Source organism: Sinocyclocheilus anshuiensis, unplaced genomic scaffold (genome assembly GCF_001515605.1).
Source record: "Sinocyclocheilus anshuiensis isolate Anshui unplaced genomic scaffold, SAMN03320099.WGS_v1.1 scaffold697, whole genome shotgun sequence".
NCBI classification, from domain to species: domain Eukaryota; kingdom Metazoa; phylum Chordata; class Actinopteri; order Cypriniformes; family Cyprinidae; genus Sinocyclocheilus; species Sinocyclocheilus anshuiensis.
In genome coordinates, this window is record NW_015538036.1 from 1,373,002 (window position 1) to 1,400,200 (window position 27,199).

General features: G+C 36.7%; 3 protein-coding genes across 5 annotated transcripts in view; 1 reads left to right on the forward strand and 2 right to left on the reverse strand.

Annotated features, from left to right (window-relative positions):
- LOC107680918 (ubiquitin) lies at positions 1-11,034 on the reverse strand. 2 transcript variants are annotated; one of them, XM_016477016.1, is made up of 3 exons: positions 11,030-11,034; positions 2,391-2,392; positions 1-396 (listed from the first exon to the last, which is right to left on the reverse strand). In XM_016477016.1, exon 3 carries the CDS (start codon positions 394-396, stop codon positions 157-159), a length of 240 nt encoding a protein of 79 aa, XP_016332502.1. In that variant the 5' UTR covers positions 2,391-2,392; positions 11,030-11,034; the 3' UTR covers positions 1-156. The 2 variants fall into 2 exon arrangements, with proteins under 2 accessions (XP_016332502.1, XP_016332492.1); XM_016477006.1 differs by lacking the exons at positions 2,391-2,392; positions 11,030-11,034 and adding an exon at positions 5,383-5,474.
- Positions 8,086-10,619, forward strand: cenpv (centromere protein V). Of its 2 annotated transcripts, XM_016476952.1 has the most exons (5): positions 8,086-8,267; positions 8,508-8,606; positions 9,474-9,543; positions 9,674-9,788; positions 9,992-10,619. In XM_016476952.1, the coding sequence occupies exons 1-5, from the start codon at positions 8,242-8,244 to the stop codon at positions 10,126-10,128; spliced, it is 447 nt and encodes a 148-aa protein (XP_016332438.1). In that variant the 5' UTR covers positions 8,086-8,241; the 3' UTR covers positions 10,129-10,619. The 2 variants fall into 2 exon arrangements, with proteins under 2 accessions (XP_016332438.1, XP_016332446.1); XM_016476960.1 differs by lacking the exons at positions 8,086-8,267; positions 8,508-8,606 and adding an exon at positions 8,965-9,151.
- Positions 10,678-27,199, reverse strand: part of LOC107680910 (N-acetylglucosaminyl-phosphatidylinositol de-N-acetylase-like) — a 27,300-nt gene continuing 10,778 nt past the window's right edge. The window contains exons 3-7 of the mRNA XM_016476993.1: positions 19,918-20,008; positions 15,728-15,795; positions 13,646-13,677; positions 11,999-12,132; positions 10,678-11,404 (exon numbers count right to left, since the gene is read on the reverse strand). Coding sequence (XP_016332479.1) covers positions 11,276-11,404; positions 11,999-12,132; positions 13,646-13,677; positions 15,728-15,795; positions 19,918-20,008 — 454 coding nt within the window. The 3' untranslated portion in view covers positions 10,678-11,275. The remainder of the gene's footprint in view (positions 11,405-11,998; positions 12,133-13,645; positions 13,678-15,727; positions 15,796-19,917; positions 20,009-27,199) is intronic.

Below are 27,199 nucleotides of genomic sequence, written 5' to 3' on the forward strand. Positions count from 1 at the left end.
TACATTTCAATGCTTTTATTTTGTCATTTTGAACATAAAAAAAAAACAGGTGGAAAATTTTTAGTAATAAAGTACGGAGAGAGGAGGGGACAATGTGGTGAGTGCATGAACAGGGGATACTGAAAGAATTAAATGTCCATTTCTGAGATTGTCAGTTTAAATATCTGAACCTCCCCTGAGACGCAGCACCAGATGCAAGGTGGACTCTTTCTGGATGTTGTAGTCAGACAGTGTGCGACCATCTTCCAGCTGTTTGCCAGCGAAGATCAGCCTCTGCTGGTCAGGGGGAATGCCTTCTTTGTCCTGGATCTTTGCCTTGACGTTCTCAATGGTGTCGCTTGGCTCGACCTCAAGGGTGATGGTCTTGCCAGTGAGGGTTTTGACAAAGATCTGCATCTATAAACAAAAAAATATATATACATTAAATATACATATATATATTAGGGGTGGTAATTTAACACGTTAATTAGATTAATTACAGTAAAAAAAATATCACGTTAAAATTATTAACGCAGTTAACGCACTTGCCCCGCCCCACCCCAGACCTATGTGGGTCATCTGACATTCCATACAGTTGATGGATGACAAATATGAGGCAGAGCAACAACTCACTGCGTGATGGAGCCTAGAGAACGTAGTTAGAATGTCCCTAAAATTCAAGATATGGGGCAAAAATGCCCCCGTTTTAGTTTTTTTCTCATATTTACACAGGGCCGGCGCCACAGGGGGCATCGCCCCTCACTCAGACTATCACTCAAGATGAGTGTGAAAATAGATTTTATTTATGAAATATAATGGTTTATTTAAAAAAAAAAAATACAGTTGCCAAATGCATAGGCTTTCTAGTATTAATATGATGCTACTATAGCAACAATTTAGGACAGTCCGTTTCACAAAGTCGCATTTTAATTGTTACATCTGACACACAAACTTTCCGCGCAAGCAGTTCAACTAAGAATGCAGCACTACTGCTAAAGGTATTATTAAATAATTCTTTAATGTTTAATAGAGGGCTAGATGGTCGTAGTTAGTTGATTATTTCGCTGTATTGTTATTTTTTGTTGCTGTTCCAACTTAAAATTATGCATCTGTTAAATGGGTCGCAGTGAATGTGTTAATGTCAGGGAATTGGTCGCAATAAGCTTGCGTTTCATTGTAAAGCAGACACAATTAAGTATTTCTGGTGGTTGTGGTGGTATCACTTGTCTGTATTTGTGGTAAAACTGCTGCCCAAGACATTATTTCCTAGATGTCAGATTTTCAAATTTGTTGCCCATGCAATTTTGTTTTATTCAATAGCAACTCTGCCATCTGTATTTGCGAAGTACATTTTAGTAGGGTCATTCACTCAAAACGCATTTTTCATTCCACTGCGGTACTTTTCCATTGTATTTCAAACTAAATGCGCTACGGACGTCTTTGAATTTGTGTTTGAATGCTGTGCTCGTCTCAGGTCTTTATAGCAGCTTGTCGCGCATAATACATCATTCTAAAACACGGCTCTCAAGTTCAAAGAAATTTAGCTTCTAAAAACACGTCTCTAGACCTTGCGGTTAAAAAAAACAAATAAAAAATAAAAACTGACTGACCTGTCTCGTGACCAAAACACTATCTGTGTGAACCCAGTATTCTAATAGTAGCAGGCAGGTTTGTTTACGGTCCGTCAAATACGTGAACGGGCCACATGTGTTTTTTTTACTTTGTGCTACGTCAATAGGCTAAGTGCAATATCACACGAGTGCAAATGTGATACTGATCTTATACAACAGTTCAGCAAGTAAGAAGTTAATATTGTGTTATTTTAGACAATGTTGTCTGTTTTGCTCAATTTTGCTCAATTTTGCCAACAAAAATATAAAGACAAAGCAGAACTGTTCATCTCAGAGCAACACACAGCGGCATTTCATTTCTTAAAGGGTTAGTTCACCCAAAAATGAAAATTAGCTTGTGTTTTACTTACCCTCGAAGCATCCTAGGTGTATATGACTTTCTTCTTTCAGACGAATCCAGTCAGAGTTATATTAAAAATTGTCTTTGATATTTCAAGCTGTTTTAATGGCACTCAGCGGGTGTTGCAGTTGAACAGTCCACAAGTCGTCAAATAAAGCTCACGCATTCATAAAACGTGCCGCAGACAGCTCCAGGGGATGAATAAAGGCCCCTTGTAGCGAATCCATGAGTGTCAATGCGGAGAGAGAACAAAACAAAACGCCGGTCACGAATAAGAAGTACAAACCGAAGATTTGCAAAGAAATATTTGTCGGAGGATTTCCAAGAGGAGACTGGTTTTCCTTTACTAAAGTAAGGAAACTTTGCTATCGTTTCTCCTATTAAACAAACTCGTGAGACTAGCATATCTCAGAGGCGCGCGTGCTGCGCATACATCATACGCCTTCCGCCGGAACAGATCCACATATGATAGATAACGGAAGGAAGAGAAAAGTGTTTTACGTTTGAAATACGGATATTTTTCTTACAAAAACTCATGGATTCGCTACAGGGGGCCTTCATTTAACCCCCTGGAGCCGTCTGCGGCACATTTTATTATGAATGTGCGAGCTTTATTTGACGACTTGTGGACTGTTCAGCTGCAACACCCGCTGACTGCAATGATAGAACTTGGAATAATACACCTAGGATGCTTCGAGGGTAAGTAAAAAAAAAAAATTTTTTGGTTAACTAACCCTTTAATGCACGTTTTTAACAAATTGGGTGACCCATTTGGCGCATTCAACCATTGGCGCGTTGGATTTGAAGCGGCGCTGCACGGACCGATCGGTGTATGACATCAAAGGCCAGCAAGAGCGATTCAAAAGCATAAGGAGCCGTCTGCTCTCTATAGCTCTCGCAGTACTTTGATGTCACACACCGTCTGATGGTGACGATCCGCTTCAAGTCGAACAAGCCTAATGATTCAATGGACCATTCATAACCTTTACAAACCATTTACTTCACTCATGAAAGAATCATCCATTTGAACGAATCAAATTAATGAATAAATGACTCGATGACTTAATCATTAAGACATTTACCACCACCTACTGGCAGTTTTAGTTTATTATTTAGAGTATCATTTCAGTAAAGAAATAATTTCATATTTCCATAGTAATAATAATCAAATTAATACAATTAATTATTAAAAGTATAGTTCACCCACCCAAAAATTGTGTCATCATTTACCTCACCCTCATGGTCTAAAAGAGAATATGTAATAAATTTTATCTAACAAAATATTTCTTGGTGAAGCTACTTTTTGTAATGTCTATTTGATGCTTTACACAACAATGACTTTAAATTATCTTTTGGGAGTAATTTCTCAGCCAAATTTGATGTGCGATTAATTTGCAATTAATTCGATTCATTAGTCGCCACATCATGTAATTAATTATATTAAAAATGTTAATAGCTTACCAGCCCTAATATACATCTCATCAACCATACATCAACTAATTTAAAACTATCCGAACACAATCATTTACAGCAAAATGAAAGCAGAGATTAGGGCTGCACGATAAATCGAAATGGAATAGAGATCGCGATTCGACAGAAGCTGCGATTGTCATGCATATCTTTCAGCGAAGCACGGTTCTGTGATCAGCAGTAAATCTCCATCCAAAGGCCAGAGGGCGCTCTCGCACTGAAACACCAAATATGCCTCACAGAAGAAACCCAGGAAATGCCTATCGCTGCAGCTGAATAAACAGAAGATTCAACTGCTTTCATTGATTCAACGTGACTAATAAACACATGACTACGGCAATATACGGTTTATCTGAGTTCTTATTATTATAATTTTCATTAAAATAAAGTATATTTATAATGCAATGCCTTTATCACTACTTAAATACTATGAAATATGTTGCGTGCCTTATTCTGTGTAAGAAGCCACATCTCACAGAAGGATTTATTTCAAACACTCGACTGACATTATGAAGGGAGTTTGGAGTAAAAATATGTTATTAAATGTGGTATTTTCACATGCTTTCAGATGGAGCAGCATTTACTTCACAGAGTCGTAGTTCACTGAGAAGCTATGCAAAAAGCTGTCATTATCGCGAACGATTTCTTCGATGTCATAATCGCGCAATAAAATAATCTGCGATTTTTTTGCGTAACTTGTCAGTTAACTACGGCTATGTGTAGTAAATGCTGCTCCATCTGAAAGCACGTGATGATGATTTACTGCTGATTACAGAACCGGCTTTACTAACAAAATGCACATGAAAATCGCATTCGATTAATCGTGCAGCCCTACTCTGTAGTGAATGGGTGCTGTCAAAATGAGAGTCCAAACAGCTGGTAAAAATATCACAATAATTTACAAGTACCTGCTGATTACAGAACCGGCATTACTATCAAAATGCGTATGACAATCGCATTCGATTAATCGTGCAGCCCTAGCAAAGATCATAGATGAATGCTTTAGGCTTCTGAAAGATTTATTAAACGCCACACAAAACTCCAAAGAAATCCCACTTGTTTGCGATAGCACTATGCTCTAGCAAGTTAAGTATTTAATTGCACCTCACTTGCGTTGGTCAACCAGAAAAACTTGAAGGCAGCTCTGTCAACCACAAATAATGGCACGAATTCAGGGCAGAACTAACATTTTGTTCTGGGGGGTTGGGGGGTGGCCTTACATAATTTATCACGGTTTACGGTTTACTACACTATTAGCATGACTTAATTTAGTTGATACATTCGGTTTTTATTTTTCCTCACTTTAATATAAAAGCATTTGCTTAAATAAGAGTAACGTTAACATGATTAAACAGTGATACTCCAGAAGGGTTTTATTTCAATGTTTTTTTTTCTTTCTTAAAAAATTTTAACGATTTTCCCGAAAGACTATTTTAAGACTGGCAGTGGAAAATACCAAACGTAAGTACTTGCTAAAAGTACCTGCTAAACAGTCTTATTAATTATTATATCCTACATATCAAAGTATAACATACTCGGTTATCTACAAAAAAAAAAATGTTCAAAAAGTAAATAAACGACAGCAGAACTAAGAGATGTTTTGTTTTATTTAAAAACTGTACTGCGCAACACCATACAACCTTTCTCTAACATGGCGGCGTTACAGTAACATCCGGGCTCTTTGTTCAAAGTGCACTATGATTCAGCAAAAATACATCTGATACCCGATCGTAAAGCACGAATATAATAACTTCACAAATAAGTAGCAAACATCCATTTTGTAACGTAACCTTTGATGTTACGCTTCTAACTCTGATTAAAAGAATTGTGAATTCAGCTTAATTTGTCTTAGACATCTAAAAATGACCGACAAGAATCAATGCAATACAACAACAACACATTAAGAATTTATTCTTAAAGTCTTGAATAATATTATCAAACCAATTGGATGTTCATTCTTACCTTTTAGAAAAGCTTGTAGACTTTTGATATTTCTTCTGAAGATGTACGTGTCCTCTTCTTCGTAGAAAAATCTGCCGCTGAACGCGAGTGCTACTGTATTTATACAATCCCAGGGGAGTGACGTTTATGGTACGTCACATGAAAAGATCCTTCCGCTGTCAAAACTTCTATTTGTTAAAACGTTCAAATATGCTTTCAAACTAAAGATTTATATGTTGTTTTTTAGGAATTACATGCTTTGTATATGTATTTTAAATGTATAATTATTATCACAAAGTATCAAAAAAGGAAGCCAGAATATGCTAGAATGGGCTGGCCTTTGGTACACTAAAAGGCAGTGATTGGCTGGTTGTGTTGTTTGTTCGCTTTGTGGCGATTCAGTCTTTTGGAATCTGGGCCAGGCAAAGAGTAGGGCTATGTCATACAGTGATAACACAAATAGAATAGTCTGGAAGATTTAATATTCTTAAATCAGTCTTGCTAATAATTGTATCAAAAACTACAATCCCTTGTTAAAGTTATGGGACCAGTTCTGCATGTTTTTGTTTTTGTGTTTTTAAAGCATAATTATAGCCCAGAAATGACAGGCTGTTGTCCCCAAAATAGTGTTTGCTCAAAAACATGGTTTGTTTACAAAAATCAGCTTCACTGTAGCTGTGTTTCCATGAAGTACATTGTTTGTGTTTCAGCCTAGGCTTTACAGAGTTGTGTCAACCAGCACGCTTAATATAGAATGCAATGTGTGATAGATGGCATTGCTTTGAAACAAGTTGGCCTGAGACATGCTGCCTGCAGTATCTGTTGCAGCAATGTAGGTCATTTTCTCTGGCTAAGTTAACAGACATTCACCACTGTTACAAAGTAGGACCTGACTTATAAATAAAATGATGGGATTTTGTTAGCTTTACTTTGTTAGTCTTGGCACTATCCTCTGTTATTACAGAAAGGTCTAATGCTAAAGTTATAATTTCCATGGCTTCATTCATTTTCCTATACTGTACACTGTGTTGGACAGAAATCTGTTATTTCCCATGTGACTTTGTGTTGCCATAGCAAAAGACAAGCATGCATGGACAAAACTACAAACAAGATGAACCAGCTCTAAATTTGCTCTGAGGTTTCCCTGAGGTATTGCTGGTTACCGCCTGTTGTAAGCAGTTTGTTTCTTTTACCAGAACGTACAGTACTGTGGGTGTGATGTTAAAATAAAATAGGCTACCATAAAATAATTACTCAAGATGATTAAACATTAACTGGCTTGGACTTCAAAAGGAGACTGTAATGTGAAACCGCTCTTTGAGCCTTGTTTATCTGGACAGTCATCCACTTAGTGGATTAGTATCATTGTGGAATCAGGCCCCTGTTCCTTCTTCCGTGAGCATGAACAGCTGCTGCAAGATTATCTAGATCACCCAACTAAGAAAGTTTTCTTGAAAACTGAGGGGTGGGGGAGATTTTACATTTAGACTTATTTCACTTCTTAAACAGGTAAAAGTTTAAGAAGACAACCAGGACAAGATAGTGATCTTTAAGATGGTGTCATCAGTTTGTTTTTAGGATTATAGATATGGTCTTGTCTGCTGTTACATTTGGGTCTCCATCTTAACCCAGTGACACTTGGCACTTGAAAGTGATCTAATAATATCACGAGTTGGTCAGCATTTATGTTAATATAAATTTGAGATCTCTATTTTACCTCACTGCTCCTCTAAAGTGATAATGTCATTTGTAGTGTTTTTGCTTTATGTTCTTAAAAGCAAAGATGTGCTTTCTATTGAAGGAAAAGTTTTCCAAGGAAATTACAGGAAATACATAACATAAATGTTCTGAAAGTCACTAGAAATGTCCTGGTTATTATTGCCTGACCCGTGCTGATACATATCACATGATTTGCCACATCACTGAACTCAAAAGAGTTTGTTCAGATCCAGATCTTGTGTACCTTGAACTTTCAGGAGTGTGTGCGTATCACTGGAAATGTTCAATATATTCCTGCCTGTAATTTAATCTGTTATTAACACCAGACAATACAAATACAGGATGTTAAGAAATAAGCTGTAATGCTAATATTTATATAACTTGCCTATGTTTAAAGTTTCACCATATTGTTTGAATATCTTTGTCAATGATGGAAGAGTTTTGGCATCACATCACATATGACTGATGTTCACATTCACATCACATTTGACTGATTGACTAATGTTCATAGACCATCCGTATTATGTCATTTTTGTAGTCATTTAGTCATTTAGCAGACGCTTTTATCCAAAGCGACTTACAAATGAGGACAACAGAAGCAATCAATTGTAGTATTAAAACAACTGAAAACAGATCCAAAACTAAAAGCTAAAACTTTATAAATACTACCTATACACATTTTAAAAATAAAGAGATTAAATAAAAAAATTCAAAACATAACATAACATTTAAATGAAAAACAAAAAATAAAGCTAAAAACAATTCAAAATATTAAAGAACAAAAGGTATGAGTATAATAATGATTCTAACATAACACTAAGGCAAACATGTATACATGACTTATTTATATTTATGCAATACAGTTCAGCCTGTTTCGAAGAAAACAAGTTTTCCTGCTCTGATGTTATCCTGGACTTTGTCTGGGCTTGTATTACAACAGCTGAACGGGTGGAACCAGATGACGCCGAGGGCAAAATGAGCTGGCTGAAGCATGTGACCCAGCCAGTCAACAGTGGTTGTTCTGTTTTGCAAGCAGTAGTGATGGTTATCAACAAAGTATGGAATGTTCTACAGGAGAGCATGACTTAACAGTTTAAACCGGTTAGGTTGAAGACGACAAGCAACCAGTTTACCATACATTAAGTTAGAGGTGCTAAACGAATGGCGTACTTAACTAAAGACAAAAGGTAGGCTATAAGTAACCTTATCTTTCCCTGCGTCATGAAAAGAGAGTTCGAAAAAATGAGACATTAAACACAAAATACACAGGTGTTTATCTTTGCCTATCCCAACTAAAAAACAATCCCTTCAATAATTACATTTTAAATAACTATATTTAACTAAAGTCCCTTGATCGCATACATTGGTAAGTACATTAGCCAGTGAAGTACAGATCGCCTCAAGTACTTGTCAACTTGTTTTTCCAGGGAGCGTGATGGTCTTGTGAAACACACCGGAGGTTGTCACTGTGGCGCGGTGCGTTTTGAGTTGTGGAGCGCTCCAGATTTACACGTGTTCAGTTGCAAGTAAGGACTATCTACAGCCATTAAAGGGGTCATATGATGCTGTTAAAAAGAACATTATGTTATGTATTTGGTGTAATGAAATGTGTTTATGCGGTTTAAAGCTAAAAAAACACATTATGTTCCACATACTGTACATTATTGTTTCTCCTCTATGCCTTTGCGTGTTCGAACGAGCCGTTTTAGGTAGGTGTGGCTGACTCTTAACTTTTATAAAGAATATCTCTTTGGATTTGAGACTTTAGTCTTTGCAACTTTACAGATCTTCTTTATGCACCAAGAGCTTGTAACACTCCAAAGAGAAAGGAAAAAATGAAATTGCATCATATGACCCCTTAACACACTCCCAGTGCAATGGTCAAAACGTGTGATTGTGTGATCACGTGGATGGCTTTCTGAATACCTTGCAGTGGAAAGTGTCATCTGGGTCATTCGAAGAAATGGGGGTATTTTACATAATGAAAAGCCTTAAATCATTCTGTTAGGCAAAGAATGTCTTTAAATGTTAATGCCATCAGTTGTTGCCAACAGTGTCACGGCACTACAAGGTAAAATATAGTCTTGATGCTGATATTTCTACAAATAGCCTATTCATTTGTAAATAATCAGTTGTTTACAAATCATGATGAAGTTATCTATTTCAAATAGTTCCTTACGGACAGACGTAGGACGAAAATGTGATGAAAATGAATGATGATGTTATTATGATTATCATATGATTGTCAGTTTTATTTATGAAATTGTACATCAGAGATGCTAGCTACAAGTTGGTGTCAGCTTTTCATAGTTAGTCATTGTTTTCATATAAGAGACTAAAGTCCCCTTTCCATGAGGTAACCCACCTGATTGTTTCACTTTCTTGTGTCTCAGTTGCAGTATTTGTACAAAGAAACAGAATCTCCACTTCATTGTGCCAAAATCCCAGTTCACCTTGCTGCAGGTATGGGATTTGAAGCATGTACACTGGAGCTCTAGAGGCTGGATGTTTGGTGTAGAATAGATGAAGAGTGTAAAATACATTTGTTCAGAATGCAGATAATCCTAAATCATAAAATTATCATGTTTCATAGGGATCAGACAACATAACCACATACACATTTAATACACACATGGCCAAGCACACGTTCTGCAAAACGTGTGGTGTCCAGAGTTTCTACACGCCACGTTCCAACCCTGATGGATTTGGTGAGTTGATCAGAAAGCTTTTTGGATGTTTTATTTTGTTTATTGATTTTATTTTTTTATAGTTAATTTTTACTGTATGAGAATTGATTATAGATGCAGTACCTTGCTTTCTATTAAATTATTCATCTTCTTGTTGAAGAAAAATGTTTGCTCTGTTATATGTGTGTCTTTTTACAAGTTAGAAATCTGCCATGTGTTTACAGGTGTGGCACCTCACTGTTTGGACCCTGGAACAGTGAGCAGTGTCACTGTAGAAGACTTCTGTGGGCAGAACTGGGAGGAAAGTATGCAGAAGCATCAAACTATAAGAAGTATGTCAAAACAAACAACAGACACATGACTCACTGTTTCTATTGGCCAACTAAGCTCTAAGACTAAATTGTACTCTCCTGCTTCTCAAGGCAGTTTTAATGATATATTAGTGACACCATGAATCAAACTCAAGGTTTTGTGGCTTTTAAGGACACCTACTGTATATGCTAATGTACTCCAAATTGTTGACAAAATTCACTTTAACAGATATAAACATTTACAATAAATATTTATTTTCTGAGAAATTGGACCAAAATATTAATGAATCATCTTGTATACACAGATTTTTTGAAATAGCTTATTTTAGTCTAGAATGAAAACATCATCTCCCCCTAAATTATATATTGCTTCCTTAAGAAATGTATCAACAGACATATCATATGAAAAAAATGCTAGCAAAACTGAATGGAAATCATAGTAATATAGATATTTGTGAGAACTTGATGAAGATTGTTGAATGATATATACCCATGTTTGTATTGTGTTAATGTCTGTTTGTATTGAGGGTGTCAGCTAAGAGGAAATCTAATAAAAATGAATTTATCAAAAAAAAATGTCTTTATCAAATTTATATTAAACAAAATTATTGCATTGCTCTACATTGGCATATGTTTGAAGTCATCACAGAATATATACTAATAGAGTTACAGACTTCGCTCAAAGAAATCAGAAACACATGTCAGTTTTGAAACCATACTGAATCATAAGATTTGGTACAGTACTTATTGATCCATTTGGAACAGTGCTTTACTTGGAACTCTACTTTAATAAATCCAGTAACAACAAAGTCCAATAACAACAGTAACAGAAAAGGTCAATAATATACAGAATCACATTTTGTCCTTCATTCCCTGCATACTCAATGGCACAATCTGTGTTTTGGATTTAACTATACTGTATTAAAGCGCTTAACTCCCCAAAACCTAAACCTCCCCAGAAATCTGGCTTTCAGAATATTGTATTGTTTGGTATAAAATTCTCTAAGGTTCTTTATGCCAGCAGTTCTCCATTAGTGTCTGCAGGTTGGATATGCTGACTGAACCTTATTGATATATGCTGTCACTGTACAGTAATTTAATGACATCATATTTGGAATGACGTAAACCTTTATTAAAAAATATCAGTGCATAACTTTAGTCCTACATGGACAGAGACAGTGCCCAAGACAATCTAAGCTAATAAATCTTCACATTCTTTGTTTCCACGGTGATGGCCTGGAATGTGTTTACAAGCATGTAGCGCGAGAAAAGTATGTAGAGCCGGCGGAACCACAGCAGCTGAGAGCGATGACAGAGCATGGCTTTCTGAGGAAGGAAGAGGAGAGAGAAATGAACAGACTGTAAGACAAGAGCAATGACATGCATGTTTTGAGTAGATAACTGTGAGGAGATTTCTCTTTTTTATATGACTTATATTAATATAACTTAATGAAATTAAGTAGATGACCTGACTCAAGATGACAAACGAACACACAACAGGGCTGAACATGCTATCATCTGCATGCTACTGTTAGAAACCAGACTGGTAGGGCCAGTTCAGGCTTCGGCAGGTCAGACAGAGGAACCTCTCAGCAGGATTAGTTAATGTTCACAGTAAAGGTTCAAAAGTACCAATGTGTTAATCAGCAATATAGCCACTGTTTTTGAGAAGGAGCTTTTCAGTTATGCACGCAAGCTATGAATGCTCTGTATTCATAGTCTGTCATTCAGCGTCTCGTTTGGGAATTCATCTGAAAACGGACTGTAAAAACTGAGAATCACGTGACAGACTTGTAAAGTTTGGAAGTCATAACCGATCACTTCTGATCATTACTGATCCAGGGTGTCTAGTTTTAGTTCAGGGGTCATTAAGTATAATCAGAGCTTAAGCTCTTTGTTTAAACACGATTGATGACGCACCGTGGCACGTTTATACTCCTCCCATCCAATGATGCAGCAGAAATCAGAGGGGAGGAGCCAGCTGACTGGCAGCTCTAGGACTGACACGTACTTTCTGAGTAAACTGATGGAGTGAAGAGAGAAGATCTGACAACCTGTGGGGACAGACAGATTTAAAAAATGTAAAACTCCGTGCAGGGTTTCCACATCTTTTCATTGAAGAATTGGACATTTCTAAGGCTTTTGCAGCCATTTCTTATTATTATAAGATTAAGATTGAATTATTTCATAGAGACTGTAGTCATAATAAGCAGTGCTGTGACTATGGTGTTGTCTACATACTACCAAGGATCTTTACTAAAAAAAAAAAAAAACAGTACAATACAACGATTAAGAAAAAATACAAATAGGTTGACCTGCACATTATAGGTTTGTTTCTTCTTTTAAAATTACATTTTGTAGGGACTCTTTAAACAAAATGTACATTATTTTTCAAAATTTTTGAAAGAAATTTATACTTTTATTCGGTAAGGATTTGTTAAATTGACCAAAAGTGACAGTGAAGGCATTTATAATGTTACAAAAGATTCCTCTTTAAATAAATGCTGTCTGAACTTTCTATTCATCAAAGAATACTGAAAAAAAAGTTTCACAGTTGTATTATACAGTAAGTAGCTCAAATGTTTTCAATATTGATAATAATATATTTCTTGAGAACCAAATAAGCATATTAAAATGATTTCTGAAGGATCATGTGACGACCATATTTAAATCAAGTTATTTTAAATTGTATTAATATTTCATAATATTATAGTTTTACTGTATTTGGATCAAATAATGCAACCTAGGTGAGTATGACTTTTTTCAAAAACATTACAAAAATCTTACAGGCCCCAACTTTTAAATGATAGTGTATGAAGGGCATGAACAAGCTGCTTCTTAATACTGACAGTTAATGACAGGGTCATCAGAAAGTAGATCTGGCTGATTAAAGAAACACTAGGGCCTAGAGGTTGACTGAGTATATGTTACGTAAAATAAGATCTATCCAATAAGATCTAGCAAATGGAAAACACTGGATTAACAGGACTAACCTGTCCTCAGTATGAGTGGACTGACTCTGAGAAAGAAATTAAGCTGGAAATTTAATGTGTCAGATTTTTAAATGTGGCGTGTCAGATTAGAAAGCAGTCAGAAAGAACACTGCCCACTGAAACTACCCTTTGAAAATATTTTTATCATTAGCCCACTGAGCATAAAACACTTGGTTGTGTGAGAGCATATCGACCCCTAGTGGTCTGAGTCATGAAATGACCGTTTCATTTGCATCAGCTCTAATCTATCAGATGTTTTAGCCTCATTATTCTTTGCTTTTAGACACAATGGAGACACAGAAGAACTGTGACCTCAGACATTCCCTTGCTCGGAAGTAAGAGAGGGTTGGTCTAGTTCAGTGGTAGATTCTGGGAAAATGTTCAAGGAAGTATACTGGAAGTGTTTTCTAGAGTGTACTTAATCAAGTGTACCAGCGGGTGGAGTACTTTGCCTAGAAAACATACTAGCAAGATGTGAAGGAGACCCTCTAGTCTTACTCTACTGATAATTAATAATTAAAATAATATTTAACATAATATTATTTATTACTTAACATAATCTAATGAGACTCACCTTCAGGTAGTCGTCCAGCAGAAGCTAGATGCCTGTTCCCAAAGACATGAAGGAGAAACACCCAAACATGATTAATGTAACACACCAAACTCATAAGCACATATGCTCTAAAAAACATATTCTCAATGAGAAAATAAATTAACCTGATAAACAGACCATAGAAAATATTAATACTTCTTCAGAAAATGCAAAATAATTTTATTTTATCTTGCGGCACTGACAGAATTTAAAGCATTTTTGTAAGCATTTTGTTGTCTAGCATTTGCAAATTAATTTCTTATTTTTCAAAAGATCCTTTACATTTATTTTATTTTTTTTACATTTGATGTATCCAGGTAATATATATATATTTATTTATATTTAGAAAAAAATTTAGAACCATAGATTTACTTGTAAAGTGTTTTTCATAACAAAGATTATTCCAAACAAAATGTTAAAATTAGGTGTCCGATGGGGTTAATGTCAGGGCTCTGTCTGGGCCAGTCAAATTCTTCCACACCAAACTCATCCAACCATGTCTTTATGGACCTGGGTCACATTCATGGTGGAACAGAAAAGGGCCTTCCCACAAAGCACTGCATTGTCCAAAATGTCTTGGTATGCTAAAGCATTAAGATTTCTGAATACCGAAATAGATGTTTCTCTCTCTCTCTCTCCCATTATTCTGTGTGTGTTTGTTTTAAGGACACACACACTTCCTGAGGTCTGGGTTTTTCTCAGATTAGAGTGAGCTCTAAATCCATATACAGTTCCTGGAACTGTCTGTCATGGCCTGGCTCACCCAGTCACACCACCTGTGTTGGCCCAGAGCTCAGCCTGAGACGACCCAGTCCCAGCGCCAACTTCACCACTGCTTCCTCTCGCTCTCCTTCTCACACAGACAAATAAATTAATCTACAACAGCCCAGAAGAGACAGATGTCCGAAAAGATTGGCTGTTTCTTATAACCAAACATTGCTCAACAACTGAACACTGTTTGTTCTGGCTGTTTTACTGCGAAGCTTCATGCAAGTCATTGCCTCACACCAGCAGAAAGCTTTATCTCCTGTTGTCTGGATGCCTTTATCACCCGTATTAATGATTTAAGCTTTGAAACCCTAGTGCAGAAGAAAGGATTGGGATTCATACAATGTGGAGGTATGAGGCAAAGTCCTGCTTCACGCTGAATTGTTGCAAACACTCAAACAACAAACTGTCTGATCCAAGACCGAGGGTTTAGGTTTCCTCTCCTTCTGAACTGATTCAGTGTTTTGCTGCTCTGCCGGAATGTGTGTAATGTGAGCAATTATTAGTAGTAATGGAATTATACCTAGATTCAGCTGAGTGCATATGTTTGCACACCCCTTCTGTCAACTATAGTTTATAAACCCCTCGCAATTTCTACAGAAATAAGAGATAAAAATGTATTTTATGTCATTTTTTATTTAATACCGAGAATGTGCATTAGGGGAAGAAAGTCTTCAGTATGTTTCTTTCTTTTTTATTTGATTGACTTTGCATTCAACTTCACTGCACTACATGGTGCCAAATCTAAGTGTATATTAAGGAGCCTGGACATGTTCAGATTTGACATGAAATATCTTCACACCATCCTACTGTGAGACCAGTATGTATATCTATGCTGGTCCTGGCTGGTTTGTGTTGTTAGCCTAACTTGTGGACTATCACAGTCTTGCCGTTCACCAGCAAAATCTAGATGGTAAAGCTGTTTGACCAAATACATTGTGCTGATTAAGCTAAGATAACTAGCTGAGATGCTGGACTGTTCAGCAGGGTATGTGGGCAATATCAGCTCTTAGCCATTTCATTTGGATCCTAATATACTTGGTTTACCTCTAATATAAACAACTTAGGTAATGTTAAATAAGCAATATTAGGTTGTTTCCTTTTTGAAATTGTAACAAAATGTACACATCAAACAGCTGGCCTAATGTCAGAGAGTCTCTGTTCTTGCTGAAGCTATTGTAACGGTTGCTTTATTTTTAGAATGTAGTACAACTTATTTTTTTAACTTTGCAAGTCCTTCTCACATCCTGTTGTTGTGGAGTTAATTCTTGCATTATGACATCAGCATAAGGTTACCTGAGGGTCATGTAGATGGCAATATGATTTGCATGTCCACTCACACCGCTGCCATCAAATGTCAGTACCTGCGGAAACACATGACATAAAACAGAGAATGGTAAATGCAATAATTTGTTTATATTTGTTAATGCACAAGGTATCATGAACTAACAATGAACAATGCTTTAACCTACACTACAGTTTGGGTGAGTAAGATAAAAAAAATTAATAAATAATAATAATACTTTTGTTCAGTAAGGATGCATACAATTTTCAAAAGTGACAGTAAATGCATTTATAATGTACAAAAGATTTCTATTCAAATAAATGTGGTTCTTTTAAATGTTTGCTCTTTTAATAAAAAAAAAATGAAGGTTTCAACAAAAATATTAAGTAGCATAACTTTTTTAACACTGATAATAATAATAAATGTTTCTTGGGCATTAAATCTGCATATTAAAATGATTTCTGAAGGATCATGTAACAATGAAGACTGGAGTAATGGCTGCTGATAATTCAGCTTTGTGAACATAGGAATAGGTTACATTTTAAATATATTAAAATAGAAAACTGATGTTTTAACAATATTATTTCACAATATCGCTCTAATAAGAATAAGAGTTTGTTTTATTTGTATATTATATGCATTTGTAATGTGTAACTTTGCTCTTATTTTTTAATAATGACAAAGATTTTTATCTTCGCTCACTTTGGCCTAAATGTCTGCCATTCTTTATTTTATATATATATATATATATATATTACAATTTGCAAAATAGTAAAACCAACATGACAAAGAATCGTGATAAAATTGTGATTTTCTTGAAAAAAAAAAAAGTTCTGCCATATCGCCCACCCCTACTTGAAAGCTTTTTTCCCCGTCTGCATTCTTTCTTCCCACTGAAGAACAGGAGTGAAAAGGTGAACACAAGATGAAAAAACAAGCAAAAGAAAAGAACTTGAAAATAAGATGAAACACAAGCCAAAGAAAAGCAGTAATTTGAAGACTCAGCAGTGGACTTGGTGGGAGTTGTTGGCAGAACTGTGTGGAAACACTTCTATCTGTGTATCGTCTGCTGTGTCACCAGACGAGGGATTCTGTCTTTGGGAATGGGTGCTTTCCAAGTGGCTGCTGCACACAGCTTGAGAGTGCCAAGGGTGGAGGAAAATATGGTTGACAAAATAATAGATTGTGGCAGGTATGTAGATTGTTGCCATACACAACAAGGCGAGTGAGTCAGCTTTCAGAAGAGACTATTGGCAGGAACGAGGAGGAGGACAAATCCAAATGCTGTGAACAGCAGAGACCGAATATAAATATGTTTACATACATGGTAATAATCGAGCTACAGTGAAATTTTACAAAGTGCCAGTCTGTAATATTTAAAGGATAAAATCTGTCTTTCGGACCATGGCTAATCCTAGTTTTAATAACATGTACATGCTGGACGAAGCCAAGCAACAATTCCGTTATCTGTGTCTGTTAGTTTGATTTCATGTAAACAAAAATCGGACTGGTACGGTTTCAGTCGGATGAATGCGTTTACATAACCTTTTAAAATGATAAATCACTGCATCAGTCCAACTGGAATCGAACTCTCAAGTGCATGCAAGCACACTTACTGACATTTGCCTATGAGAAGAACGCAAGATAAACATGTCTGCACACACATTCACATTTTTATGTAAAGCATAAGGAGTCAAAGACTTAGTTTGAATCCGAATCAAAGTCTGGTACAAACAGCAGTAATGCACATCTGTTTAAATCAGAGGAGGCTTTTTGTGTAATAGTGCTCTACCCACAATCCTCTGCTCCTTGTGAGAGAGTGGTAAAGCGCACAAGATGGCCACCACTCTTTTCCCACACGTCTGAAAGCCAGTCAAATTGGAGTGTAATGTTATAGCGCAACATCAGTATTTCCATCCCCACAGCCTCTCTGGCTTAAATCAAACATGAAATCAAGGGTGCAGTGGAACCATGTGCAGATCAACTGGATTCAGCCTGTATTAGTGAGTGTGCAGTTTAAAGTCAGACTGGTGTGTTGGTGTATAGCTGGGAGTCTGGCAGGAAGGATATCAGCTGATGTTTGCATGAACACTTATGGATGATAGTTGATGGAGGTAAACCAAGTCATGTTGCAAGAACAGTGTTTTGTTTACTGGCTGGTTTATGCTAGTCTTGGCGTTCTTTGGGAATGTCATGGCATGCGGGCTGAAAACGAGGGAGAGGGAAGGAGAAAGAAAACACTAAACAGCACACGTGAGAAAACAAGAGGAGGTGCAAGAGGGAAAAATATTTGTTCATGTATTTTTTGGGAATCTTTTCTGGAAGTCCTTAGTGCAGGCTTGCCAGCAGTGACCATGGGGAACCACATGTGTCTGCTTCAGCCAAGTTCAGCGGTATTATTGTCAGGGATCTGGAAGGAGGACCCAATTGCAGTGTGAGTAACAAGGGTTTATTGACAAAACAGATCAATACAAAAGGGTTGTGAGGTGCACAGGTGATACCACAACAGGAACACAATAAACCGAGATAGCTAGGGAAGGCCACTGGAACAGCCTCAGACATCAACTGGCAGCATACTATAGCAGCAGAGGAGGCGGCAAGACCAGGCCGGTGGAGAGACCAGAGCAAGGCACCAGAGAGCTGAGCTCAGATACTTATTGACCATAAACTCTGAAGCACCCCAGATGCCAGGCAAGGGAACCAGTGGACAGGAACAGGTCAGGACCGGAACTCTAACACCACAACAAGACAAAACATGGTTCCACAGGAACACAAATTACTCCAAGACAGGCAAGATAATAAACAAAAAAGGACTAATAAAAAAAAAAATAAAAAAAAAAGATTAAAATAATTATTAAATTAACCAACACAAATAACTAAAATATCAACCAAAAAATGAACACAAAAATCAGGACTAAGAGAACTAAATGAATACTAAAATAAAAGCAAAAAGACAAAAACAGACCAAATCTAAAAACAAGGAGCAAGACAAGAACATAGAATTACAAGAGACAAGACTAGGGCAAGACTAGAGCACAAGATCAAACAGACAGGGAGACAGGAACACATAATCAGCCACATCCACAGACAGAGACAAACACAGTGAGGGAAAGAATGACCACAAACCGGCCAAGACAATAGGGCAAGGGGCACTATAAATAGGGAGGAAAACACACGAGGAACAGGTGAGAGCAATTACACTAACAAGGACTCAATGAGGGCTAACAAGAGGGTGTGGTAATGAGGAAACCAGGAGGAGGGGCTAAAGAAGCACATGGCTGAGAAAAACAATCAACTAGGCCATGTGCTGACACAAGACAACATAAACACAAGAAACAAACACAAGACAAACAGAGTGTCAGGGCAAAATCCTGACAATTATGGGACATTACAGCATGTGTAATTAGGGCTAAATTCAGGGGGCCAATGAAAAGCTTGCCTGGGTGAATTAATCTTACTGATACGTTCTACCACAAATCAACCTCATGAGAAAGACTCAAGCAATCAGATAGGAAAGTAAGCACAGTGAAAAGCTGGAGTCTCTGGAAATCTCTGCAGCAAACGCTCAGATCAGTGGTTCTCAACCTCTTTGACTCATTGTCCAACACATTTTTCAAAGCCCCCCACAATATAGGGTAAGATATTTCTGCTATAAATATGACAAGGCTAATTGTTTTAATATTTTTTATAAACAGAAACAATAGTTTTTAGGGCTAAGAAAAAATAATGTATATATGTTTCTTGTTCATTTTAATTAAGAATTGTATTAACAAGTTTACTTAGTTGAGAACCATCTGTTACATGACCATTTAAAACTTCCATCCGATCCAGGGTTAGTCTTTTATGCTTAACTAAAATCTTAACTTAGAGGTCTAAAAATGTTTATTGATTATATATTTACCTTTCGTCACGTGCTAAAGTTCATCTGCAACCATGTTTTTTGTCTAAGTACTGATTCGTTCTCAATTCATTATTAATAATAACCAAAGTAAACATTTTAGATATCCTTTGGGAACGTTCTATGAAAAAGCACACACTTGTTTCCTGTTTCTTAAGAGTTTTTTAGTGCACTCTACTCTTTCATAGATTTAGGCCTCTCAGTGGTCTCAACTTCACGACTGTACCACTGTCATGTTAAATTGTACACATACTCTTCAGTCTTCTGGATAAGGTTGATATCAACATTCTAGAAGTTTCCTACCACACTTATGCTGTAGTTTCGGATGTGTTTGAGGATCAGAGAGGAGATCAGTGCAGTGCTCCACTGGACCGCGGGGTCATCTGGAAGCTCTCTGCATGAACAAAAGGAGAGGAGGGAAAAACATAAAAGCATTATATGGAGATTTCACACACTTTTATTACACAGAAAATGAAAAACTGAGACATGTAGGCAACTACATTTTTACAGTTTTAGTAAAGTCAGTCAAATAAAAAGTAAAAAAGTAATTGTGCAATGAAGTGAAAAATAAAGTTACATTTGCAATTGTGAGATATAAAGTGACACTGCAAAAAATAAAGCCACATTGGGACAAAGTCACAATTAACATCTTTTTACTGAGAAACAGGCTCTCTCTATCAATGCACATCAATTTTTCCATCTGTGTGGAAACGGACTTTTGACTTAACAAGCACAAATAATGAGTAGCATTATATATAATACTAAAGACAAATGATGGAAGAGGTTTGTGTATATACAACTCTGTCCATGTTCTATGTGTAAGTTTGATTTGAACTGAGCAAAAAGCATTTAAGTGCCAACACACACACAGCTGCAACAAAACAGCAAGGTCCTGGAAGGGCAGGTTTTGGCCCGAGGGCTGCAGTGGTGAGCGAGTGTCTCTCTCTATCTGATTTACTGCCACAGTCTCACTACCGCTCAGCTGGAATGCATCCCACAGTCCTCTCTGAAGTCTGGGAACAAAGGTCACACGGGCTTTTCCCTCTCATTCATCTGTAACTACAGCTCAGGGAAAACAAGGGCCATGCATCAATCTCTCTTTCTTTTTTTCTCTTTCTCACACACACAACTTTCACTTGAACACCCCACATAGCTGCTGTGTAATGTATTGGGGTCAGAAGAAGCGCCGCCCACTGTGGACAATTAGTTAAGCGCATGTTGTTTTGTTCTCTAGCTATTTTTTACTCCTAGACACCTTTATCAAACATCAAATATTAGAAGAGCAGAAAGATAAAGAGAACAGCTGAGGGTCAAGAACGAGAGACAGAAACTCCAAAACATAGTAGGCTGCCTACATAGACAGTATTTTAAGTCATTGTAGGTGTATTTGAGAAGTGAAGGCGATTCCAAAACTTTTTTGCCAAATTCTAAGGAAGCATATATAGTTCTAATACTGCATCTATTTAATTAGAAATACAGTAATATTATTACAGTATGAATATTATTAATAATTATATATATACTGTATATATATATTAGTGCTGTCAAACGATTAATCGCATCCAAAATAAAAGTTTTTGTTTACATAATATGTGTGTGTACTGTGTATATTTATTATATCTATACACACACGCATGCACGCACGCACGCACACACACACACACACATTTAAATTGTTATTACAATTTAAAAGAACTTTTTTTTCTATTCAAATATATTTTAAAGTGTAATTTATTCCTGTAATGGCAAAGTGGCAAAGCCGAATTTTCAGTGTCGAATGATCCTTCAGAATTCATTCTAATATGTGACCCTGGACCACAAAACCAGTCTTAAGTCGCTGGAGTATCTTTGTAGCAATAGCCAAAAAAACATTGTATGGGTCAAAATGATTGATTTTTCTTTTATGCCAAAAATCATTAGGATATTAAGTAAAGATCATATTCCATGAAGATATTTTGTAAATTTCTTACCGTAAATATATCAAAACTAATATGCATTGCTAAGAACTTCATGTCTTCATGACAACTTTAAAGGCGATTTTCTCAGTATTTTGATTTTTTTGCACCCTCAGATTCCAGATTTTCAAATAGTTGTATCTCAGCCAAATATTGTCCTATCCTAACAAACCATACATCAATGGAAAGCTTATTTATTCAGCAGATGATGTATAAATCTCAATTTCAAAAAATTGACACTTAAGACTGGTTTTGTGGTCCAGGGGCACATATGTTGATTTGGTGCTCAAGAAACATTATCAATGCTAAAAACAGTTGTGCTGTTTAATATTTTCTGTTTTATTTATTGATGAACAGAAAGTTTAAAAGAACAGCATTTCTTACGATAGTGAATGTGTCATGTCAATTGCTTAACATCATGTTTTTGAAACAGAGTCAGAGAAAGCAAGAGAAGAAGCTAAAAAAGTTAAACATGGATTCTGACTGGCAGAAGGGCAAACAAAACCACTAGAGGACTCTATCTACACTGATTCAGTGGTCAGATATTGAACATGGCGGGGTAAAGTGGACTGTGATTGGCTGAGAGGGTTGGGCTGGCATTGCATACCATTTGGCACTGAATGCGTTAAAGACAGCCAGCAGCAAAATCCCAGCTCAAGGTCATGGGGTAAAACGAGAAGAGGGGGAGTGAAAGTCAGAGTGAGGCAGAGACAGATAAAAAGATAGAGAGAAACAGTGTGAGTTGAATTGAGGCCACCTCCCTCTCTCCTCTCCTATACTCACAATGGGGCTTGACAGTTGTTTCTGTTCTTTTGTGATGGATCTGCACACAAATCAAATGCTGGTCAGGGTCATGGGGTCGGCTCTGGAGGACACCATATCAGAGGTGGGGTGGGTGCGAGGTGATATGCTGGCTATAGAAAAGGCTTTGACTAGGAAATTACGGGTGCAGTAGCAGTTAGGATATGACAGACGAGAGTATGGACATGTACAAAGAGACTGAGTAGATATTAAGAAAAAGAGATATGAATGCCAGGACGTCTTGGTGCTTATCTTACACAATTTATAAAAAATGTTGATTTTATCCAAATATTGTCATGAATTCATGTCTTATGATATATTCTGCAGCACAAAAGTAAAAAGCAAAAGTACAATTATTAGCTTGTAGGTCAGCACTATTTTTATTGCTCAAGCATTAGGGTTTGTTCTGATAGTCTTACACCTCTCAGCATTAAATGTCTGACAATTTATTCACCCCAAACCTCACAAATGTACAGAAATTCAATGTTTTGTTTTGTGGACACATTCAGCTTTAATTCTGGCTTGTATTTCATTTTTTTAAAGACATTTTAAAGTTTATAATATTAAAGTTTAAAAACCTTCAATTGACTTACATTTATAGAATCTTCAACAAAAAACTTTAAAAGTGATGCAGTTCTAAATCCATACAACATAACATTCTCTATTTTGTGGAATGCAAAAGGTGAATTTCTGAAGAATATCTTAGCTGCTCTTTTTCCACATAATTAAAAAGTGAATGAGAACTGGTTATGTCAAGCTCCAAATTACAGAAAAGCAAAGTATCATAAAGTATCACTTTTTCAAGTCTTCATTTGTGAATAAACCACTCTTAAATTACTGATAATTTTCCCCTCAGCTGAAGCGCTCAATGGACTGCATAGGTCGTATTCAACAAAAAATGATGACATTGTCATCAATGATGTCAAACTGCTTTGGCTCTCACATGTCTCTGTTTGGTCTGATTTTCAAATAAAGATATCATATAACCTCAAAAGACATGGAATATAGCACATGAGTCATAAGGGCAATTTTTACAGTACTTTTATGGCGTTTTTTTGGCATTTTTGAGCTTGACAACCTGGCCCCCTTTCACATTTTTATTATGGAACTGCCAGGATACTGTTCAAAACTTCACATTCAATGTCCAAAGGAAAAAAGACAGTCATGCAGCATCAATACAACATGAGCATAAGTTAATGATGACAAACTTGTGGGTGAACTTTGGAAAACAGATAGTCCTGTCCCAAACACCATTGATTGAGCCATTGTTATGTCCAGCCCAGTTGGACCATTTTTTGCAGCTAGTAAAACAAAAATCACACATTAGATTTTTATCCTTCTAGAACTACGAACAAGAGAAAATAGGACAGAAAGAGAGAAGAACAATAAAATAAATAAAGAAAAAAAGACACATGCTCTATCTGACCTTTTTCAGGATGGATCAAGGCAGAGTGTTGGCCTCGCTATAGCAACAGTGTCAAATGCCCCATAGTAACCTCTCCTTTCCCTCCCTCCCTCCTCTGTCTTGCTCGCTCACCACATGTGGATGTGTAATTGCTTGCAGGCATCTGAATGCAGCAGATGAACTTTAGCCTACTGAGGAGGCGGTGTGTGTGTGTGTGTGTGAGAGAGCAGAGAGGGTGGGGGCTGGCAGCGTTTGTTTTGTCTGGTCACATGGGGCCCTAGCAGCCTTTCCTACAAGGCCCCAGTGCATGCTGGGAAATGCTGACTGCTGAACGACAGTTAACCCTTCCAGCACAAACAAGTTCTGACTGAAATGAGCTCAGGTTCACAGTCATATTTGCACAGATTAATGGAGTTTAAGAAGCACTTTTATCAGTCGGTAGCTCTTTAGTGCAGAAAGCTGGAAAGCTCAAGCTAGATTTTTCATTCATTTAGATGTTCAGGGACAGCCAAACAGCTTATTTCAGCCAAATTTAGAACACTAAAATGAAATAACAATCTCAAATACTTGGCACAAAACAGCCCTGCAGCTTCCAAGATAAAATACAGAGAACATTGCTTTATGATGAAAAGAAGAAGGGAGAGAAAATCAAGACAAATGGTAGCGAACACATCAGTAGAATGTTTCTGCCTTGGAAGAGACATAGAAACCCCAAATGTTCCCAAAGAAGGATTTTTTTTTTTTTCCATGACAAGTTCTTGGCAGGCAGTGCATTTGCAGTGCTGTCTGGTAATTGTGTTAACAGAGCTCATCTCTCTGAGGGTCTTGACCTGCCATCAGCCCCAACACCCACCCGACCCAACCCGAATTTCTGTCCTCTTCCTGCAGCCTATAAATCACACAGGGTTTAATTTCCTTGCAGAATCAATTTATAATTAAATATGGAGGGCAATGAATGCTATTCTTTTCTCCTCGTAACTACTGTTCAAAGTAGTTATGCACTTTCATTTTATTAAAATATTAAATATATGTTGGTTGTTTTATAGCTATTTTATGGAAGTCCATTTCCACAACATAAAACAAATCATGCTTTGGTAACTAATAATTACAACATTAAAGTCACAATTAAGCCACTGATACTCAAAACTGTCACAATTATGAGGTAAAAGTAAAAATGTTTAAATAAAAAAACTGAAATTATGAAATAAAAAGTAATAATTATTACATAGTCATACTATGACAAAGTAATTATATGAGTTAAAAAGTCATTATTACATAAAGAACACAGGACACAGAAACTTGTTGTCAGCGCTGCCCCAACATCAACTTTTTCGATAAAATAGTTTGTGACCTGAAAGCTACGACATTTCTCAGTAACAAGGTTGTGGAAATGTCACTTTTTTGAATCAGTTAAACTTACAGCTTCACTATTATTTGCTGCTGCTGAACACTGTTGAGAGTCACTTCTTGGCTGCATTACCAACTCGGGTGTGCATTATTATTCAGTAATTAAATGGCTTGTTATCAGTTTTTTTTTCATAACTTCCACTTATTATCTCAGTTGTTTTTTTACTTTTTATATAATAATTCTGACTTAAAGGGATAGTTCACTCAAAAATGAAAATGTTGTAATTAATTACTCACCCTCATGTTGTTCCAAACCTGTAAGACCTTCATTTATCTTTGGAACACAAATTAAGATATTTTTGATGAAATCTAAGAGCTCTCTGACCCTCCATAGACAGCAAGGGTCCTACCACGTTCAAGGTCCAAGAACTTTGACAAAATAGTTCACGTGACATCAGTGGTTCAAGCGTAATTTTATGAAGCTACGAGAATACTTTTTGTGCGGCAAAAAAAAAAACTATAATAACAACTTTATTCAAAGTCAGAGTACCATGACGCATGCGCGTGCTTTGCTCTAAACGTAAACAACGTTGTCCAAAATAGCGCTAGGGTGACATGGAGGAGAAGAACTGTTGAATAAAGTCATTATTTTATTTTTTTGTGCAACAAAAAGTATTCTTGTAGCTTCATAAAATTACGGATTCCATCAAAAATATCTTTATTTGTGTTCCGAAAAAGTCTTACGGGTTTGGAACGACATGAGGTTGAGTAATTAAAGGGTTAGTTCACCCAAAAATGAAAATTGGCTTGTGGTTTACTCACCCTCGAAGCATCCTAGGTGTATATGACTTTCTTCTTTCAGACGAATCCAGTCTGAGTTATATTAAAAATTGTCCTGGCTATTCCAAGCTATATCATTGCAGTCAGCGGGTGTTGCATTTGAACAGTCCACAAGTCGTCAAATAAAGCTTGCGCATTCATAATAAAACGTGCCTCACATGGCTCCGGGGGGTGAATAAAGGCCCCCTGTAGTGAATCCATGCGTTTTTGTAAGAAAATTATCCATATTTCAAACGTAATAAACACTTTTCTCTCACTTCCATTATCTATCATACGCGGATCCGTTCTAGCGGAAGGCGTATGACGTATGCGCAGCGTGCGCGCCTCTGAGATATGCTAGTCTCGCGAGTTTGTTTATAGGAGCAAAGGAAGCAAAGTTTCCTTACTTTAGCAAAGGAAAACCAGTCTCCTCTTCCACTTATTATCTCAGTTGTTTTTTTACTTTTTATATAATAATTCTGACTTAAAGGGATAGTTCACTCAAAAATGAAAATGTTGTAATTAATTACTCACCCTCATGTTGTTCCAAACCTGTAAGACCTTCATTTATCTTTGGAACACAAATTAAGATATTTTTGATGAAATCTAAGAGCTCTCTGACCCTCCATAGACAGCAAGGGTCCTACCACGTTCAAGGTCCAAGAACTTTGACAAAATAGTTCACGTGACATCAGTGGTTCAAGCGTAATTTTATGAAGCTACGAGAATACTTTTTGTGCGGCAAAAAAAAAAACTATAATAACAACTTTATTCAAAGTCAGAGTACCATGACGCATGCGCGTGCTTTGCTCTAAACGTAAACAACGTTGTCCAAAATAGCGCTAGGGTGACATGGAGGAGAAGAACTGTTGAATAAAGTCATTATTTTATTTTTTTGTGCAACAAAAAGTATTCTTGTAGCTTCATAAAATTACGGATTCCATCAAAAATATCTTTATTTGTGTTCCGAAAAAGTCTTACGGGTTTGGAACGACATGAGGTTGAGTAATTAAAGGGTTAGTTCACCCAAAAATGAAAATTGGCTTGTGGTTTACTCACCCTCGAAGCATCCTAGGTGTATATGACTTTCTTCTTTCAGACGAATCCAGTCTGAGTTATATTAAAAATTGTCTTTGATTTTTCAAGCTGTTTCATGGCACTCAGCGGGTTTTGCATGCATCTGTCCAAAAGAAGTTAAATAAAAAGCGCCCATCCATAAAAAAAAGTGTCTCACACGGCTCCGGGGGGTGAACAAAGG

What these genes read in the sequence shown, in the direction of transcription:
- LOC107680918 (XM_016477016.1), bottom strand. Translation starts at nt 396, where the DNA reads ATGCAGATCTTTGTCAAAACCCTCACTGGCAAGACCATCACCCTTGAG.
- cenpv (XM_016476952.1), top strand. Translation starts at nt 8,242, where the DNA reads ATGGCGTACTTAACTAAAGACAAAAG. An exon ending in TACTTAACTAAAGACAAAAG is followed by an intron (nt 8,268 to 8,507) that starts GTAGGCTATAAG and finishes TTGTTTTTCCAG; the next exon opens with GGAGCGTGATGGTCTTGTGA. An exon ending in CCCAGTTCACCTTGCTGCAG is followed by an intron (nt 9,544 to 9,673) that starts GTATGGGATTTG and finishes CATGTTTCATAG; the next exon opens with GGATCAGACAACATAACCAC.